This window comes from Brugia malayi, assembly GCF_000002995.4.
Source record: "Brugia malayi strain FR3 genome assembly, contig: Bm_v4_Chr2_contig_001, whole genome shotgun sequence".
Taxonomy (NCBI): Eukaryota; Metazoa; Nematoda; class Chromadorea; order Rhabditida; family Onchocercidae; genus Brugia; species Brugia malayi.
The window spans coordinates 10,437,642-10,455,804 of record NW_025062476.1 but is presented as its reverse complement, the minus strand read 5'-3'; the positions used below and the strand labels follow the sequence as shown (position 1 = coordinate 10,455,804).

Below are 18,163 nucleotides of genomic sequence, written 5' to 3'. Positions count from 1 at the left end.
AGATTTTATTTTCAAGTGCTAATGACTAATACGATATCAACAGAAAATGATTTTGAGCCAGCATACATTGGATATTTTTTCATCTTGTTTTCTGGATTGACTGCTTTTGTTATTGCATTATTTGTATGGATAAGATGGGACACCGACAGGAAAGGAAGAAATGGAAGACAAGGTTATTTATTTTGTTTAAAAATTTTGATCATTAAAAGTTATTATGTTTTAATTGTCCTTTGCACTGCTATTAATTGTTTAAAAAATTAAAGCTGATAATCAAAAATTGGCACTATTAGTCATTTATTAGTACCGTTTTTCCTTGTCATTAATTAGACTTTCTATAGTAATGGTCATCAACACTCATACACTTTTAAATAATTTCATTCACAGTAATTATACGTGTGGATTTCCAGAGTAAGACTGGCAAAATTAGATAATATATTTGGACCAAAGCTTTTATTAGTGAAGATTGCTTTATGCTTGTTTCAATTTTATATAAAATTAGATTTTCAGATATCTGACGATCATGCGGATGCATCCATTTATAAGTTAATCTTAGTAAAATTAAGGAAAGTGGTTTTTTTTATTTTTAGATTCGACGGACTCAGAGCAAAATATAGAAGATGAAAATCCGAATGCAGAAAATAAAATTAATTCTTTTTCGAAAGATGCAAAAAAACAAGGAAAATGGAAATTTGACAAGGTATACTATGTATAACTTTGATTATCTCATGTTTAAAAAAATTGGCGCAAAAAAAAAATAAGTTGAAGTCGGAAGTTATTGAGTCAGGACTATCATGCTCTTACAAATGTTTTCTCAATTTATTTAAATTCTAAATATTTTTGTTTTCAGATGCGAACACCACAATTTGAACATCCATGGCTTTTAACTACACTGAAAGGACATGTGAAAGATGTCTTGGACTTGGATTTTTCTTCAAATGGCAGATATGTTGCATCAGTTAGCTCCGATCGTTCACTTTATCTCTGGAATGTTAAAGCAAGCATTATTTGACGTGTTATTTTGATCTTTAATATGTGGCTATTTAGTTATGTCTATGAGCAATAATTTTGAACTAAATAAATTGACATTTATTTGTAAGGGTAAAAGATAGACATAAATGTTCTTTACTCTCGTATAATTATAAAAAGGAAAAAAAAAAACACATGTTTGAAATTGATTGAGAGTTTCGTCAACCTGACAAAATTTATTTTTGAAAAAAAGTTCCAGACACTTGAAGATTAGGATAGAAGTAGGTAAATTTAAACTAACGGCAACAGTTTAGAAACATTTACTCAGGAAAACTCTTGGACCGATGTCATAACTAAGATATTACTTAACTTTGATTAAAATCTTGAACTTAACATTTTAACTCAAGTATTTTTTAGGATTTCAGTGAGCGGGACCATAAGATGCATCGTTGCACTGTTGAATTGGATAATGCAAATCACATAATCTTTGCACCTGATTCAAAATATGTCCTTATGAGTCTGCGAAGTGCTAACAAGGTTTTCAATTCTCTCTTCAGGCGGTAACAAATGTTTAGCAGTTTGAATTATAATTTGGTTTTTTTTCAGTTGGATGTTTACAAAATGACAAAGAAGGAAGGCACACAAAATTATAAGTTTTCACGTGTTGAAAGTATTGAATTTCCGGTTGTTCATGCTGAAGATATTAACAATATAGGAATTGCCTGTAATGGTAAATATAAATATGTTATAGTTCTAGTTTGAAATATGCAAAAAAAAAAAAAAGATTTGAGTATAAGGCATATGCAAATAATATGAAATATAAACAAATAGTAGTTTAAAATAAGCCTGACGTTCAACATCGTAAATGGGTCCAACAAGTATAAGTACTGGTAAAAGAAGTAAGTTTAAATAATTTTAAGCACAAGTAAAAGATGAATTATTGTAGATGAGTGTTAGCACATTTTCTATTCAATCCGTGCTTTACCCATGTCTATTTACCTCATTTTCCGCTTTTAATTAAACTGCTGTGAATCAATGTCTTTGTTCGAATTCTGCACTTTCTCTTTATAATCGGAAAATTTCGTTTCCTAAAAAGCTGATATTAGTCAATCTAGAACCGTTTTTTTTTTTTTTTTTTTAATTCAGGAATATTTTATGATAATTTTTTTTTTCAGGAAAATTTGTGATGTCAGCATCAGCCGACAACCAACTCGTGATATATAGCCTTCATGGCGATGTTCTCAAAAAAATTGAACTAAAATTGAACATTCTGTACAACGCATGCATCTCGCCGTGTGGTCGGTTTGTTGGTGCAAGTGGTTTTACACCGGATGTCCTTGTTTTTGAAGTTCGTTAGTACGAAATTTAATTTTTTTTTTCTTTTGTTTGCTGAGAAATTCGAGTTCGTAAGTTCTATATTTCAAAAAATTTTTCCAGGTATTATTTGATCGTCAAGGAAACTTCCAAGATATTAAAAAAGCTTTTGAACTAAAGGTACGAATTTGATTTTGTATTTTGTATTGTGGAACTTACAGAATCAATGTTTTTATCAGTAGTGTTCTACAGACTACTTCAGATACTTAAGAAAAGAAAGTATTTTACAATCATTTTTTTATTATTAATCGGAAGCGGTAATAGGCATGAATATATAAAGTGATGATTGCATGAATAAACATTCTCCTGATTAGCGATAGGAATATGCGGACAACTTTTTTATTGTGACAAACATTGAAAAGGTCAATTCTGCCTCTTTGATTCTTTTCTTCTTAGTATTAAACTTGGGTATTAAACCTTTGTTCGAATAAAATGGTTAATACAATAACGAACTCCACAACTAGAAGCTCAGTAAAATAGCGGGAATCAACCAATCAACCCAATAATCCAAATAGATTTTTTGTATGAATGAATTTGGTGCGTACAATCGTATGTTTTATCGAATGGAAGAGCACAGTCTTGTTATAAGATCTTAAGAATAGCGTTTTCATGGCATGCACATTATTGTAACGGTTCCTGTTAGTGCAGTGTAAAACGATGAAGTATATAACATGATGTATAATTAAACGAAAGACGATATCTGGCTTTCAAGAAAGGAGGACTTGCGATATCAGTGATAGCAGTGTGTCATTTTAGTAATTTTAGATTTAGATACTTTAGAATTGATATGTTAAATTTTCAACGACATACATTTCTAGGGTCATAGTTCTGGTATTTACTCGTTTGCTTTCAATCAGAATTCAACACTATGTGTCACAGCATCTAAGGATGGGACATGGAAAGTCTACAATACCGATGTGCGTTATTCACAAGGCGAAGAAACTAAGATTATTGCCAGGTCTGCGAAGCATTTAATGCCATTTCCTTACATAATTTATCATCGAAATAAGTCTAATATTTGCAGTGGTGAATTTGAAGTGCTGAAGAATGCTCGTCCCGAATCAGTCAAAGTAGTGATGAGTCCATCGGGGAATAGTTTTGTTATATCAGCTAGTCGTCATATACGATTGTATAGCACTTTACAACCTCAGAAAGAATTTAAAATGAGTACGTTTGCAAAGTATTATATGTAATATGTTAGCTATAAATATTTCATATAATTTAGTAATATTCTATCTATATTGGATTTTTTTTTCAATAAATGGACATAAAAATATCGAAAATTTTAAGTATTTAATAAGATTAAACAAATAGAATAAAATGATATCGTAGAGTGTAATATGTTAGGAATTAGAATAGAATAAAACTGTATAATATAACAAATTCTATAAATTACAACTTAGCATTTCATATGGTAGTTATATGTCTTCATTTCTTTAAATTATTCTATTTAGTTCTGGATGCACACGACAAGCCAATAAGTGGCCTACGGTTGAGTTCATGCGGGAAAATGATAGCAAGTTGCGGCGATCGATACATTAGAATATTTCATAATGTTGCAGAATTTTATAGTAATGTAGTTTCGCTAGAAAAAACTATACAAGAAACTCGTGAAGATAGCAGAAGACGACGTCTTGAGGAGCAGCTACATGAAGCCAAGCAAACACTTAGTCATTTTTCATTTTCTTAGTTTTAGATTTAAAGACACAAAGTAGTCAACAAAGTAAGTGGTGGCTTTTTGTTGCAATACAGTGGAACTATACAAGCTTTTTTATTCTTGATAACAAATTTTATAGAAGTGAAAATTTCTTCAAATTTTCTTTATTTATTCAAACATAGTTGAGATTTACAGTTGTTCGTTGTTTGTTGTGGTTGAGATTTGTATTTTATCGTTTTGTTGATATGTTTATAATTAGGTTGTCAAACCTTAGCTTCCTATCGTATTCTCAAAGTTCAATTTAGGATGCCTTATTACTACTACATTTCCTTCATTTAGTATGGATTGAAATATTTCTACAGAAGTTGAGAGATGTATTTACTGAAAAGTCGAAACGATACAAAAGAAGTATCATAGTTAACTGGATTATTAAAATACTATAAAATGCTAGTCATTATTCTAAGTGAATATAGATAATCGTGGTCTTATATGCAATTGTGGAACTATACCTAATTCGTAAATTGAAATGAGTTAGGTGAATCTGAAATGAATTGCTGTTTTAAGACTTAAATTTTTGGGAAGTTTAGCATTATATTACTTTTTAGTTGCCTTTTTAAAAAAAAAAAATAAAATGCAGATTAGCCACTACCCTAAATAGTAATAATATAGATAATCGTGGTCTCTAAATAGCATCTTTTTTGCTGGTTTATATGGCTCATTGTTCTATTTCACTGTTGTAAACCATCGCATCTTCAAAGTTGTTTTATTCTAGGTATCACATTTTTACTCAAGTTAATGTTATCCCCATTGATTTTCTTTGAATTTAATTTATTTCAGTTGTGTATAACTGATGTTGTAATGAATTATTGTATTCATTTTGTGATACGTTATTACGTATTAGGAAAGAAATATATAAAGCAATTAAAATCCGAATAATTTTTTCCGGGAAGGAAATCATTTTTTGTTTTTTATATTCACACTCTCATTAAATTCAAAATTTCAATTGATTAATCGAAATCCATCCTGAAAAGCGATGAGTCTTTCTTATTTCTATCGTGTAAAATACTTTTGTTGAAGTTATGATAAGGAGCAAATTGGTATGAGTACTGGTGAATTTTCTTTGCTGGTTTCATTTTTTTGACAATTATTTGGTGATCAATCAGAATTCAATTCGATCGAAATAACTATCAACGCAAGACTGCTTTTAGTAATAATTGAAAAATGAAAGATCCCACAGGTTCCTTCGGCTTGTGTTTTAGGCTAGGAAAGCTTTAAGAATTCATAATGATTCGATTAATTGTTCAATACTGTTCCTTATCCTGTTGCCTTATTATACCTTATTACTGATTCAGTAATTGTATTCAGTAATCTAATTCAGCACAAAGAGCAAGCAGACCAAAATACCATCATTCAAGCTAAGCTTTCCTTATAAAATTCATAATAGGATTCTTTCTATTTAATAATTTATATTCTATCACTGATGGATTAATGTATCAGTGCCTACAATATCCTCTTTATCATCTGAATTTCATCATACTATTGAGATAATATTTGATAAAAATGCTCTATTACAAATGCAATACGTCTTCCGATGATGAGGCGTAATGATGAGAATCTTTTGAAAAAAAAGCCATTAATTAATTCATTTTTAATTTTTTTTTTTTTTTTAGTAAATTTGATAATCATTTTCATATAGTGCATCCACAAAATATTGGGCCTTTCGCTAGAAAGTTTTTGATGGAACAAAAAAGAAATATTAAATTTGAGATTGAAACCCGAACTTAATATTAGCCTGGAACGGATTCGTTAGCAATAATCCAATATAAAAAACTGAAAATTATATGAAATTTACTCTTAAATGAACTACGTCCTACAATATCTTACACAGTAGATGGACTTACATAATTTCAATCAAAGCAAAAAAAGAATATATAATTCCAAGCAAACTTTTCAAGCTTGAAAGCCTTTAAAGGTGCAGGCTTTTTTTAAAAAACTAAGGCTAAGTATATTGGTAAACGATGTTGCTAGTATGGCAGTTTTTTGTAATAATTTTTGTAAAAATAAATATTTGTAATAATAGTATTGGTAGTATCGATTTGGTAGTTTACAATAATAATATGTGACACAGAATCAAATATAAATTTTAATTAACCATTTGTATTAGGAATTTCTATTATTAGTGAATGATTTCAGCTTTAAATTATTAATTCATTTTCAATTTTTTTTTTTTTTTTTTTTTTTGTTTTTCTTTTTGCAGGTTATACATTCTCACCACTTTAAGAGGCTATGCATTGTTAACAGTCTAAGAAAGGATTGTGTTTTGGAAAGAAAAAGATTAGATTGAATAGAAATTCAATAAATCAGAAATGTCTAAAATTCAATCTTAATCAAAGTATTTGATAACTGATAAACTAATCCTCGACTTCAATACTGTAATTTTAGGTAGTAATTCTGTTCAGACAGAGTAATTCAGCTGGCAATTAAACTTATTCAACGCATAAATAATTGATTGCTATTGTTACTTTACAACTCATTTACAATCTCAATAAAAAAAACGAAATTGATAAAATTATAAATTGAGAATATTGATCAATTAACATTTCTAATTTAATTTTAGAATTATCCTCAAAGGTAACATTCTATTGTAATTCGCAATTTGAATTAAATTTTACGCTCACAGAATACGCGCTTTAATTTAAATTTTCAATAAGCTGAAATATTGTTAAATATGGAACTGTAAGAGAAAAATTATTGATGCCAATAGAAAAAAATGAGCAAAGAGTGACTAAGTTATGTGTTATTCTTGACAATTTGCACTTACAGTATATTTTGATAGTGCTATCATCGACTATGTAAGCTATACTTGGTCAACCGATGAAATTACGGTCACATTTTTCAACTTAAGTCTGATCGATTACTAATGTTTTTTCTTGGGAAATCAGAAGTAAAAAAAAGCATTAGAATTAATGTATGAGCGGTGATGTCTTATTTCGATAAGTTGTTGCTTTTTGTCCCAACTGTTTACTTTGTAGCTGCTTTTCTGAAGACTTGGCCACTATTGGCAACGTCACAGGAAGATTATCTACTGTAACATTAGCCATTTCTACTCTCATATTAGCAAGTAAAACTTTCGTTCCACTTCTTTTAAGGTAAACATTTAGGGAAGCGCATATTCCACAAATAGGTGTGTTTTTGGCATATTGTTTCACCATCGGTGCATTAAATCCTCCAAACGGTCGGAAATCAGCAAATGTTGGTGGTGTAGCATCGTTTAAACTTGAACCCAACAAATTCCAATACCTGAAAACAGCGATTAGGAATATCAATCACTAATATTACCACTAATAAAATTCACTTCTTTTAAATTCAAAAATTACCAAAGACGAATTTGTCGTTGATTGGGTGTTATTTGTCCAGCTATTATCTGTTCCCAATCATACCAATTAGTATAAATACCTACCAATAAACCATGTTTCTATAAGTAAATCCTATTAAAAGGAGTTTTAATTTACTATCAATTAATCTAGAACACCATCCATAGTAATTATCAAATGTTGAGAAATCGATAAAAAAGTGAAAATTTTTAGCTAACATAAAAAATAAATAAATATAAATAAGCAATGGAAACAATCATGTAATGCATACCCATGCACAAAGAATAAATTTATTGATAAAATCAGTATTAGCAGTTTGATTATTAGGCCAATTGATTGGTGATGTTATCTGAAATCAACAAAATTTAAGATAAAATAATAAAATTAACTTCTTAAGAATTTTTTTCTTTTTTAAAGAGGGAATAAGAAGTGATCGAACTGAATAAAAGTATACCTTAATCCAAATGGTTCTTACAGCAATACCTTTCTTTGTCAGGAAAGTGTACGCTTCCATAAATTGCTCACTTCCGGATTTTGTTCCACGAGGTTGCGGTTCCACATAAATTTCAGTACCCATTCCTTCTGCAATGCAGTATATTTTCATATCATATTATTTTTAGCAAAAAATGATAACATATTAGATCAGTTGCTGTGTCAGAAAAACCGAATTATAATATAGCGAAATAAATTTATGTTAAGTGAATGATTGTCCATAAACAATAAAAACCTATTTCAATTTTATATCTCAAATACGAAATCATTTATCCAGCTTTCGACCATACCTGAGCTTGCCTATCTGCATTATCTAGAATGTTACAGTCCGTTAACAAAGAATATGTGTTTTGTGTTATTAATTACTTCCAATTTTATTGTTATGATCTTTCAGTTTTTTACAGTCAAACTTAGATTTAATTGTTAAAAGGTTGACAACTCTTTGTTCAAGTAACCTTCTTCGTTCTAAGTCTACTTGCAATGTTGAAATATTCCAGAGGCCTTCTAATCTGACAGTTACTCAGATAAGCAGTTGATATAGTGTTAAAACCCATTCCTTACTTTATAAAGAGTAAACATCATTTAACAATGATAGCTCTTTGCTTACTGTAATTACACGCTTCGTTGTAAGCTAATGTCTTTGTATAAAGAATTAAAACTACTTTCTGGGATCAGTTTTAGTCACTATCTGAGTTAGTTTTTTTAAGTATTAGTAAGCTTCAATTAATTAAATTGGTTTTGCGCACTCATCCATTTCCTTTCATTTTATTCCTTTATTTGTTTATTCTTTCTGCTTTTCCTTCACTCACTTTCAAGAAATTATCAGTATATAGATTTTAATACTTTATGTCATGTAGTTATTAGCGAGTAAATTTGTTTTAATAGATTTCACTACACAAAATATTCGTCTGTAAAGATTCCAAATCACAACTAAGAAAACTTTCCTAACAAAATCTCTACAATTTTTGACAGTTTAATTAGAAAAATTTGAAATTGCCTTTATGAAAAACAAACCGCTAGCAGCATTGTAAATATTAGAAGCAGAATTAATATCCACAGTGCCATTTCCATTAGACATATACACTCGAATAAATGCAATTGTAAAACCTGCTTGAAACAAGCAGCGGAAGACACTTCGATCTACATAAGTAGTTATATCAATTGCTTTGCCATAATTATTATTACCTGGTACTTTTAATTTTGAATTGATAAGTATCTGAAATTAACTAATCTGAGAAGGAAATTATTAAACTAAAATATTTTGAAAATAAATAACAAAAAGTCTTGATGACAATTTATAAAAATAATTATTTCAAATTTTCTTAGAGGATTTAAATCTTGCTTTTTTATTAAAAAATGAAATTAATCAGAATTTCCTATTGAATTTATTGCAAACAATGCCAAACGTAGATTCTTCTGAATTTAAAAATACGATGGATTAACATAAATTCGATAAAAGAATAAAACTGTGAGAAGATTGAAAGTGAAGTAAAATTTATAACAGGTTCTAACAGATGTAACGGCGATAATTATGATAATAACATTTATATTGCTCAAAATTAATATAGCAAAACAAAAATACTATGTTCAAATAGTTATATTTACCTTAGACATAGTTGTTGTTAAACTTTCAAGAGTTACTGATTGCAGTAATACAAAAAAAATAATGATGGTTTTTTGCATTTTCAAATTTGAATAATTTTCAATTAATAAAGAAATGAAAGTCGCAAACAGAATTATGAAGAAAAAACTACTGCCGAATGCTTTATGATTGATGATAAGGTTTAATAATGTTTACAAGTACACATTAACTGATAACATAGTCTACCATGAATTTATCATTCCTTTAATATTAAAAGGAAGAAAAAAGAGCACAAAAGAAAGAAATGATAAAGATATACGGAAAACTTGAATGTATTAACTATAAGCATGCAATTCAAAATGTATTAATTTGTTAATTTAAAAATCAGTGATCGAAGACATTAATTATTCAAAAGAACTGTTTTATCAATTCAGATATTCAATTCAGTTTATTATGAGCTGACACTAAATTAACGTCTATCTCAACCTAACAATAAAATAAATTTTAAGTTATTTGCCCTTTAGTATCACCAGCATTGCATCACATGTCTGATAAATTTCAATTTCGATTTCAACTTTTCGATAAAGTCAACTTTTTGACATTTCCAAAATTCGAAGTGGCTTAAACAAATATAAATAAAAATTAATAAGTTATTTCTATTATTCATTTTATCAATTTCTTATCATTTCTTTATTAAAATGAAAAAAAAAAAGAAATACATTTCTCTGCTATTGAAATGATTTTTTTTTTTTTTTTTTTGTTTTGTTTGATTACTTCTTATTGTTTAAATTTACATCAAACTAATAACTGCAATCATTTTGAAAATAGTTTTTTTTTAATAGGATTTTCAGAAGTTATTTGGAATTTAAATTATATAAAGAGCAATTTTATTAGTCCATCATTGGTATTTTGTAAAACAATGGTTTGCACATTTGCGCTGCAAAAATAAAAAGACTTCGAATACACATTTACATAACTGTTTGAAAAATAATCGGTACGATTAATAATCGATTTATGTGCCATTGATAATTTGACATGAAAACCACGTTATTTAAGTTTAGGATAACGACATCTGAAAATTAAACTTTGCATCATACTGCATTAATGGTTGGGAAAGTTTGTGGAATACGGCGCTAAAATCAATTTTAAACCGGATCTCTTGTGTCGATGATCGCATGGAAGTTTTCTCTTAAATGGATTACATCTGCCATATAATTCATTAAAAGTGGATTTATTTATTAATGTCAGAAATGTGACAAAGTATTGGACGAGATAGAAGATTCAAATTTCAAAGATTATTCAGCTCATTCATATACATTTTCAATCAAATATTCTTATATAAATTGAATGAAAATTTTTGCTTAATTATTTATTAATTAGTGCTACATAATTTTATTTTATTTTACTTAAAAAATTTTCATAAATTTAGAATATTCGCTATTCCCTCCTTTCTTTGCATGAAATGTATTGTTTATTGAATAAAAAATTTTCCTTGCATTGGAAATATAAGGCAGACAATGATATTAAATTTTAAATTAAATCAAAACGCTAAAGTAAAATTTTTCATCCGAAGAGTGTCTTATGCTAATTAATTTTTCATTTCAACTTGGAAGAATGAAAATGTCAAAATAAACTAATTAAAAGTAAATTAATTAGTTTATTTTGACATTTTCTTTTAATTAGTTTATTTGAGATAATTGAAGAATGGTGGAAGAAAAAAAACATTACTCTATTACTTTACAAAATAACATTATTAAAAATACTTTTAGACTAATGTGTCGAATGGAAAAAGAAACTCGATTTGAAGTGATGGATCTGCGTAAGATCCGGAAATGAATTAAATGTCTTCCGGACTGGATTTTTGTCCTCCTAATTGATTTACTAATTGGAATCAATTTATTCTATTTGCTCTTTATCTTATTCGTTCTTCTTACTACTCTAAATTTTGATTTAATTTCTATCCTCAAATAAATTCGTTGTTGCCCTTCAACATCAGCACAATTAGTTATTTATTCAACTTATTCACTATCACTATCATTCTAGAATAAATTGACAACAAAAATTTTCATTCATACCTCTGTTTTTCATTTTTATTGCTTAGATTTAATTTTTTTATGAGTACTCTTCATATCACTTTACTTTTTCATTATCCAAAATTCAAGGACTCATTAGAAGAGACCAATGATCAACAAATTTGTTTGATTTTTCACGAAATCTAGCTGATATTTTATGTATCATATCCTTTTTATCTACTGAACTCTGAACTTTCATATCGAAATTAGTTTAGATTAATTCATGAGACAATTTTGAGTCATTTTTTATATTTATGATAACAAAAATGTTCAAAATCATTTCTAAATTACTTTGAAATTCTTCAAAAGTCCGTCCTCGAGAAAGTTCTCAAAATTCCGATTACTTTTTTGTTGAGCTTTCATTATCCAATTTTCAGTAAAATGTTGAAACAATTATTGGTAATACTGTTCTCTGAGGTAAGTAATGCGCATTTTACGGACGATTTCAATACCTGGCTCATGGAAGTCTATGGATCTGATGTACAGACAACATTGAATAGGTGTAAAAGATTTGTTAAATTTTACAAACTCAAATTTATTTATTAAAAGAAGAAATAATTTTAGATTTAAAATCCAAATATTATAAATGTCATATTATTTCTATGCACGAACTAGCATCGAATGAAATTTATGTTCAGATGACATTCAGTGAAAAAAAAAATCTAAAAGGCAAAGAATGAAAGGTGCTAATTCGTTAACAAACTTCTGGAAGAATAAATAATTATAATTTAGGGCAGACCTAGGTCGTATGGGTTCCTTTGGTGGCAAACAGTACCGAGATCAAATGTTAACAAATGATCCGATCGTTTTTGTACACGGTGTCTCGAATACTGCTGGAGAACAACCTTTTATTGGTGCAAGTTATTTCTTGTATGTTTTTCACTTACTCATCCTATCAAATGTTATATATCTTTCACTCAATTTTTGTAAAAGTAAAGTTGTTATCAGAATTGTCCACTTCTGTCCACTAATCTCTACAGTATTTAGAGCTTTTGGTTACGACTGGTCAGAGCTGTATGCGACGACATATGCTAATGGAGCAGAAGGTAATCCAATGCAGTGGGCCAAATATACGATGAATTGCAAATATGTTAAACAGGTAGTTTATTCATTTGCAATTTTAAGACGAAATTTAAAATTCAAAAATGAATGCAACAAATTAATTCATCGCTTATGGAATATCTTACGGTGAGAAATATTTTTTCTAGTAATCATATAAGATTGAATAAAATGATATATCCTACTAATATAATTTTAAATGATAAGATTAATAAAATTTATTTCATAGTACCTAAAATTAATTTAAGATACGAGGATTAATTGTGGCTGTACGTCTGTATACTGGTCGTGCTGTCGATGTTATTGCATATTCTTTGGGTGTACCTGTAGCTCGGAAAGCTATCTTAGGAGGTGAAAATATGGATTTTAATTATTTTTTATTCATTAAATCAACTTACCTCATTATGTTTGCTAGTTCTAGCTAAGCCTAACATTGATGTGCTCCTCGATACTTCATGAACAGAAAACTAATTCTTAGCAATTAGTTTCAAGTTATCAAATTAATAAGACTGATTTGTGTTTTAATTAGTCATTTATAAAATTAAATATGACATAGAAGAGATCGACTGATCTGTCTACAGTTCGATAATTGCTGTTCTATTGTCGACATACATTCCTGCTGGATGTACAATATGCATTTTGGACAAACTTTTTTATATAATAAAATGCATAAGTTCATTTATGATTGCAATTTTATCATATCACTACTGTTTTCATGGCCTTATCTCTTTTTGATTTTGTTTAGGTACCTCCCATTTTGATGATAATTTAAGAATTTGATCAAAATGATCGAACTTTTTCCTGTTTCATATTTAAGGTTTATGCGTGGACACTAAAGAGAATTTGGGAAATCCATTGACAAGTTCTATTGATACATTTGTTGGTATTGCTGGACCAAATCATGGCGTTATGTTAAAGGTTTTAAAGAAATTTTCAAATTTATGTATGTCAATTATTTCAAATGATAGTTCACTTATGTTAATAATGGTAATACTTTGTTTCTAGTTTGGTTTTGCTAGTGTTCCTGTATGCATATTCAATTTAATACCTATTTGTAATCAGAATACCGGTCTTTTCTCTGGTATATGTCCATTGGAAAGTTCTTTCTTGAAGGTTGGGCTTTTTATTATAAAAACTTTTTCGACGACTATTTATCAGTACTTTTTAGAAATGAAATTCGAAATGAAATTTCATATATTTCAAGCATGTCACTGTGCTTCCCTTAGCTGTATATTTACAGGATATAAATTCTGTCATTGGATATGAGGGAAAGAATATATTTACGATTTATAGTAAAGGTGATCAATTGGTTGGATACAATATTTGTGGCAAGGTAACTTTTAATTTCTTTCTTAATTCAAATTGATTATAAATAATTTAATTAAACAATGAGAAAAAAGTTGATGAGAAAACCAGTGTTGTATTATTTAGTTACTTCTCACATATTATTTTGAGGAATAGCTAAGTAATTATGAGCTAATTAATGCAAAATGATCAGAAGTTGATCGATGTTATACATTAAAGCGAACCGAATGTTTGAATGTTTGTAGAATTTAGTTATTTACAAAATGCTAACAAATTAAGTCCTAATAAGCTAATAAGATTTCATAGTTCTTTATTGAATTTTATTAATTTCATTAGTTGAATTTATCAAAACTTCGTAGCAATTATCATAAATCTAAGGTTATGTTTAAATCATAAACTAAATTGACAGGATTTGTTAGCGCTTGTGATTAATTCAGATAACCTCCCAAATAACCGGTCAACATGGTGAAAAAGTTTATAACAAAAAGGATCACAACGAAACATTTCGTGATTCATTGCCAGTTCAACTACAAATGATACTCCATCATATCGTGATATGATATGAGTAATCAGTTAGTTAACACTTATCTCTAAATTGAAATATGGTCTGTTCCAGCTTAGTTCCGATCAGCTGACAGCATCACTTATTTATTACTTGGATTATGAATAAAACAATTATATTTGTTGTGATTTTTTCAAATTTGATTAGCAATAGAGAGAGAGAGAGAGTTTGGTAAGGATTATTCAAGTTTATTTCTATTTCAGTATGCTAACTGGAAAGATTTTAAAGTATGAAGTGTTAATCTGGGAATAAATGATAACTTGGATTTATTATCATCAAAGACAGATCATTTTATCAGAAGAGTGTAAGAGGTCATAAATTAGAACTGAATCTATTAAATATATTTTGAATGTGACAAAATTTAGAGTACTTCAAAACTTTCTTACATTTATATCTTTCCACGCTGCCACAAGGATGCCTTCGTGATAGATTATTTTACAATAATGCTTTACAATTGATGTGGCATAATGTATATTTAAAATGCCTTTTTCCTAGTTTTAAAAATTCAAAGTATGTTAGCAAATTAAATTTGTAGTTGTTTTGTAGTTAAAGATTGTAGAATTGCATACGAATTTTTTCATCGTCACATTTTTCTGCTTTTCTATTAAAATGTGAAATTGTGGCATTTATGATAAGTAAAAGATTCTTTATCAGATCATATTTCATAGTTAAGCGAGCAATTAATATTAACTTAAATTCATTCAGCTTAAGTATCAGTTAAAATTAGTTTTTAATTTTTTTTTTGATTAGCAATTGCAGCTCAAAACTTTGGGTTTTATAATTAAGCAAAAGATTTGAATATGTACATAATTAAATAAAAGATTTTGTAAAAGTTCAAATGCATTTTGAACTTTTATGAAACCAAATTCTACACGCTCTACTTTATTTCTGAAATGATTAATAATTAATTTAATTATGAGCTGCAAAAGTTCATACGTTTTCCAATAAGTAAATACCTTTTTCTATCACTGTAGCCACTTTAAAATATTTCCATTTGTTAAAATTGTTCCGCAAACACAATGATTCTAACAAAAAAAAAAAATAATAATATTGCATTTTCAATTTTTTTTCTAAAGCAAACTGAAAAAATGTTTTTCAAATTCGTTAATTTACCTATCAGAATGAGCCAAGCCGTCAACTACAAATGTCATAAGTTCAAATTTTAAAATGTCATTAAAATTTTTTTATTTACTAACATGGAATGATGTTATAAAACAATACTTTGCCATAAAATTATTTCCCACTATGTTGGAAGATAATTGGCATTTTCATTCAGCAATTTTGTTCGTTTCATTCCATTTCGAAGATGCAACAGTCTTAATTGATATATTAAAGATTAGATTATTTGTTTCTCTCCTAGTAGTTTCTTGGGTCAAAAGCGCTTTTCATGATTCAAATTTCCAACGATATTTTCAGAAATTTACAACACTTTCTTATGATAGTTATGTTAAGCAAAAATGACGATTGAAAAAGAGGCAGAAAAAAAGGAGTTAAGCGGGCAGTTAAACAAGAAAAGGAAATACTTAAATGAAATAAAAGTTTATCACTTCTTATCAGTTGACCCTTAGGCCATCTGTCATCAAACTATTTCGTTGTCAGACTACACTTCACATAAGTGAAAATTATTTGAATATTTGATTAGATAAAATGCTTTTTAAAAATATTTCCATTCTCTATGAATACTGTTTTCGTTGATTACATTAAACAAACTGAGATAGAAGCATTATCAGTCAGGTGATAAGATTCCATCTTATTTGGTTAGAGTTAGAAAAAACTTTTCAAAGTTTACAATGCTGTTGAGTAACATATTACACTTATCTAAATTACCTACTTCGATCAATCTAATCGAATTTTATGATCTCATATCTATGCTTCAATTTCATCTTCGTTAGTATAAATTTTGTTGCAAGAAAAATAGGTTATGGTGCTTTTTGTTAATGAAAATTTTGATCGTCATTACATTTACTCCCGCGAGAGTTAGCAGAATGATAGACGAAATGATCATTTCTCAATTTCATTTAACAAAAACGATTTATTTTCCCAAAGTATAAATTTTAATAATTCTTAGATTTTATATCAAAGAACAAAACATTAATATTAATGGATAATTTCTACAAAGGCATGTGAAGGTAGCAATAACAAAAGTCTAAAATTGTACTCTCTCACCATTCTTATGGAAATGAGAAATAAATTACATTATTTCCATTTTCATACTGTTCACACACTTAGCAATATTTATTGTTTTGTCATACTTATAAAAGCACTCTGATTTAATTAACTTATTTGATAACAAGAAAAAAAATTTTTTGATTTGGAAAGAATAAAAAAAGATATTTATAATCTTGGAAGTAATCATAAGTATGAAACATTTTCTATATTTTAACATGAGACGAAACTTTTTTTAACCTTCTTATTTTTACCACTTTCTTCTCATTTTAGTTATTATCATAGCTATGCTTTAATGATTGATATTTCATTGGAATATTTTAAGAGAAAAAAAGGTAGCATTATGTTCAAATAATAAACAAACTTCTAGAAAACTTTTGTGAAATTTTTTTTTGTGTTTCTGTTTTTATGATTTCTTCGTTTATTGCATATGTCACTAATTTTTGTTTTCAGTGCAATTACAAATTCAAAAGTAAAGAAGAAATTATAAGTAAATAACTGATATAACTATTTGAGAATTATATATGTAAATTATTATTATGAAAGTTTTGAGAGAGTAGAAATGCTCGAATGATTTACTGGCATTCTCCGTTCTTTCTCATTACGATGATGGGTTGAGATAAGGTATCGAAGCGGAAGAGATGAGAACGATTTATCGGATATTACTGAAAGATTGGCAATTTTCTTTGTAAACACGAATGTTACATAAAATTTACATAACAATGATGTGTAGAGTTAAACTTAAGATAGGTGATAATGGGTGTTCAGGTCAGTTCAGATTATTATCAATTATCTAGAACTTGATAATATCGAATATCCGAAATCTAAAAAGAAAAGTCTAATGTATGCTTGATGCTCCTGTGAATGATAAATTTAATTTCTGAAATGGCTTAATAAAGAAAAAAGCCTTTCATATTCACTCTATAATGAAATGAGACTTATTTATTTTGCTTGTAATAAAACTTCTTTCTTATTCAATCTATGTAATGGCTAACTAATATTTTCTCATATACGGTTGTTTTCTACTTTCGAAAAGTTTAAAGTTCAAAATAAGAATGTCACTCAATTTCAATTACTTTTTCTCTTAGTCAATAACAGTTTTGACTGAAACATTATCATTATGAAGATACTAAAGCTTAAATTCATACAAAATTTATCCCATTACCTATTAAATTAGCATACTAAATTGATTCAAATACGGTGAGCTGACAATCAATATTGAGCATATTACATTATCAAATTAGGTAATTTACCAAGAAATCTGTTTTAAATGAACTAATCGTTTTTAAATAAATTAACCAATATATCAATTTCATTTCCAAATAATCTTCTCTGATCTTTCACAAATAGAAATTCAAATGGCAATCTAATGATAATAAGCAATATCATTTGTTGAGTAATACTCTTCTGATATATTCTATGCATTGTCGTATTAACCATTATTTTTCCATTTTCATTGTTTACTAAAAATCGTTTATAAAATGCAATGGACGTTACACAGATATTATAGACTAAAATTATTAAAATTCATATTTTATACTATTGCAAATCCTA

General features: G+C 27.9%; 3 protein-coding genes across 4 annotated transcripts; 2 read left to right on the top strand and 1 right to left on the bottom strand.

Annotated features, from left to right (window-relative positions):
* Positions 1 to 21: 21 nt before the first annotated feature.
* Positions 22 to 4,030, top strand: Bm4140 (WD domain containing protein; the record flags this gene model as incomplete). The annotated part of the gene is made up of 10 exons (XM_043079163.1): positions 22 to 172; positions 588 to 697; positions 848 to 988; positions 1,384 to 1,503; positions 1,573 to 1,696; positions 2,142 to 2,314; positions 2,404 to 2,460; positions 3,159 to 3,298; positions 3,365 to 3,507; positions 3,795 to 4,030. The coding sequence occupies 10 exons, from the start codon at positions 22 to 24 to the stop codon at positions 4,028 to 4,030; spliced, it is 1,395 nt and encodes a 464-aa protein (XP_042935097.1).
* A 2,930-nt stretch (positions 4,031 to 6,960) lies between these two features.
* Bm2275 (Uncharacterized protein) lies at positions 6,961 to 9,477 on the bottom strand (the record flags this gene model as incomplete). 2 transcript variants are annotated; one of them, XM_001896575.1, is made up of 6 exons in its annotated part: positions 6,961 to 7,297; positions 7,375 to 7,472; positions 7,643 to 7,720; positions 7,826 to 7,953; positions 8,878 to 9,079; positions 9,469 to 9,477. In XM_001896575.1, 6 exons carry the CDS (start codon positions 9,475 to 9,477, stop codon positions 6,961 to 6,963), a joined length of 852 nt encoding a protein of 283 aa, XP_001896610.1. The 2 variants fall into 2 exon arrangements, with proteins under 2 accessions (XP_001896610.1, XP_042935096.1); XM_043079162.1 differs by lacking the exon at positions 9,469 to 9,477 and having other exon boundaries at positions 8,878 to 8,941.
* A 2,421-nt stretch (positions 9,478 to 11,898) lies between these two features.
* Positions 11,899 to 14,441, top strand: Bma-lips-9 (Lipase family protein; the record flags this gene model as incomplete). The annotated part of the gene is made up of 8 exons (XM_001896574.1): positions 11,899 to 12,017; positions 12,250 to 12,387; positions 12,505 to 12,616; positions 12,825 to 12,927; positions 13,394 to 13,494; positions 13,582 to 13,689; positions 13,817 to 13,909; positions 14,319 to 14,441. The coding sequence occupies 8 exons, from the start codon at positions 11,899 to 11,901 to the stop codon at positions 14,439 to 14,441; spliced, it is 897 nt and encodes a 298-aa protein (XP_001896609.1).
* Between the last annotated feature and the right edge of the window lie 3,722 nt (positions 14,442 to 18,163).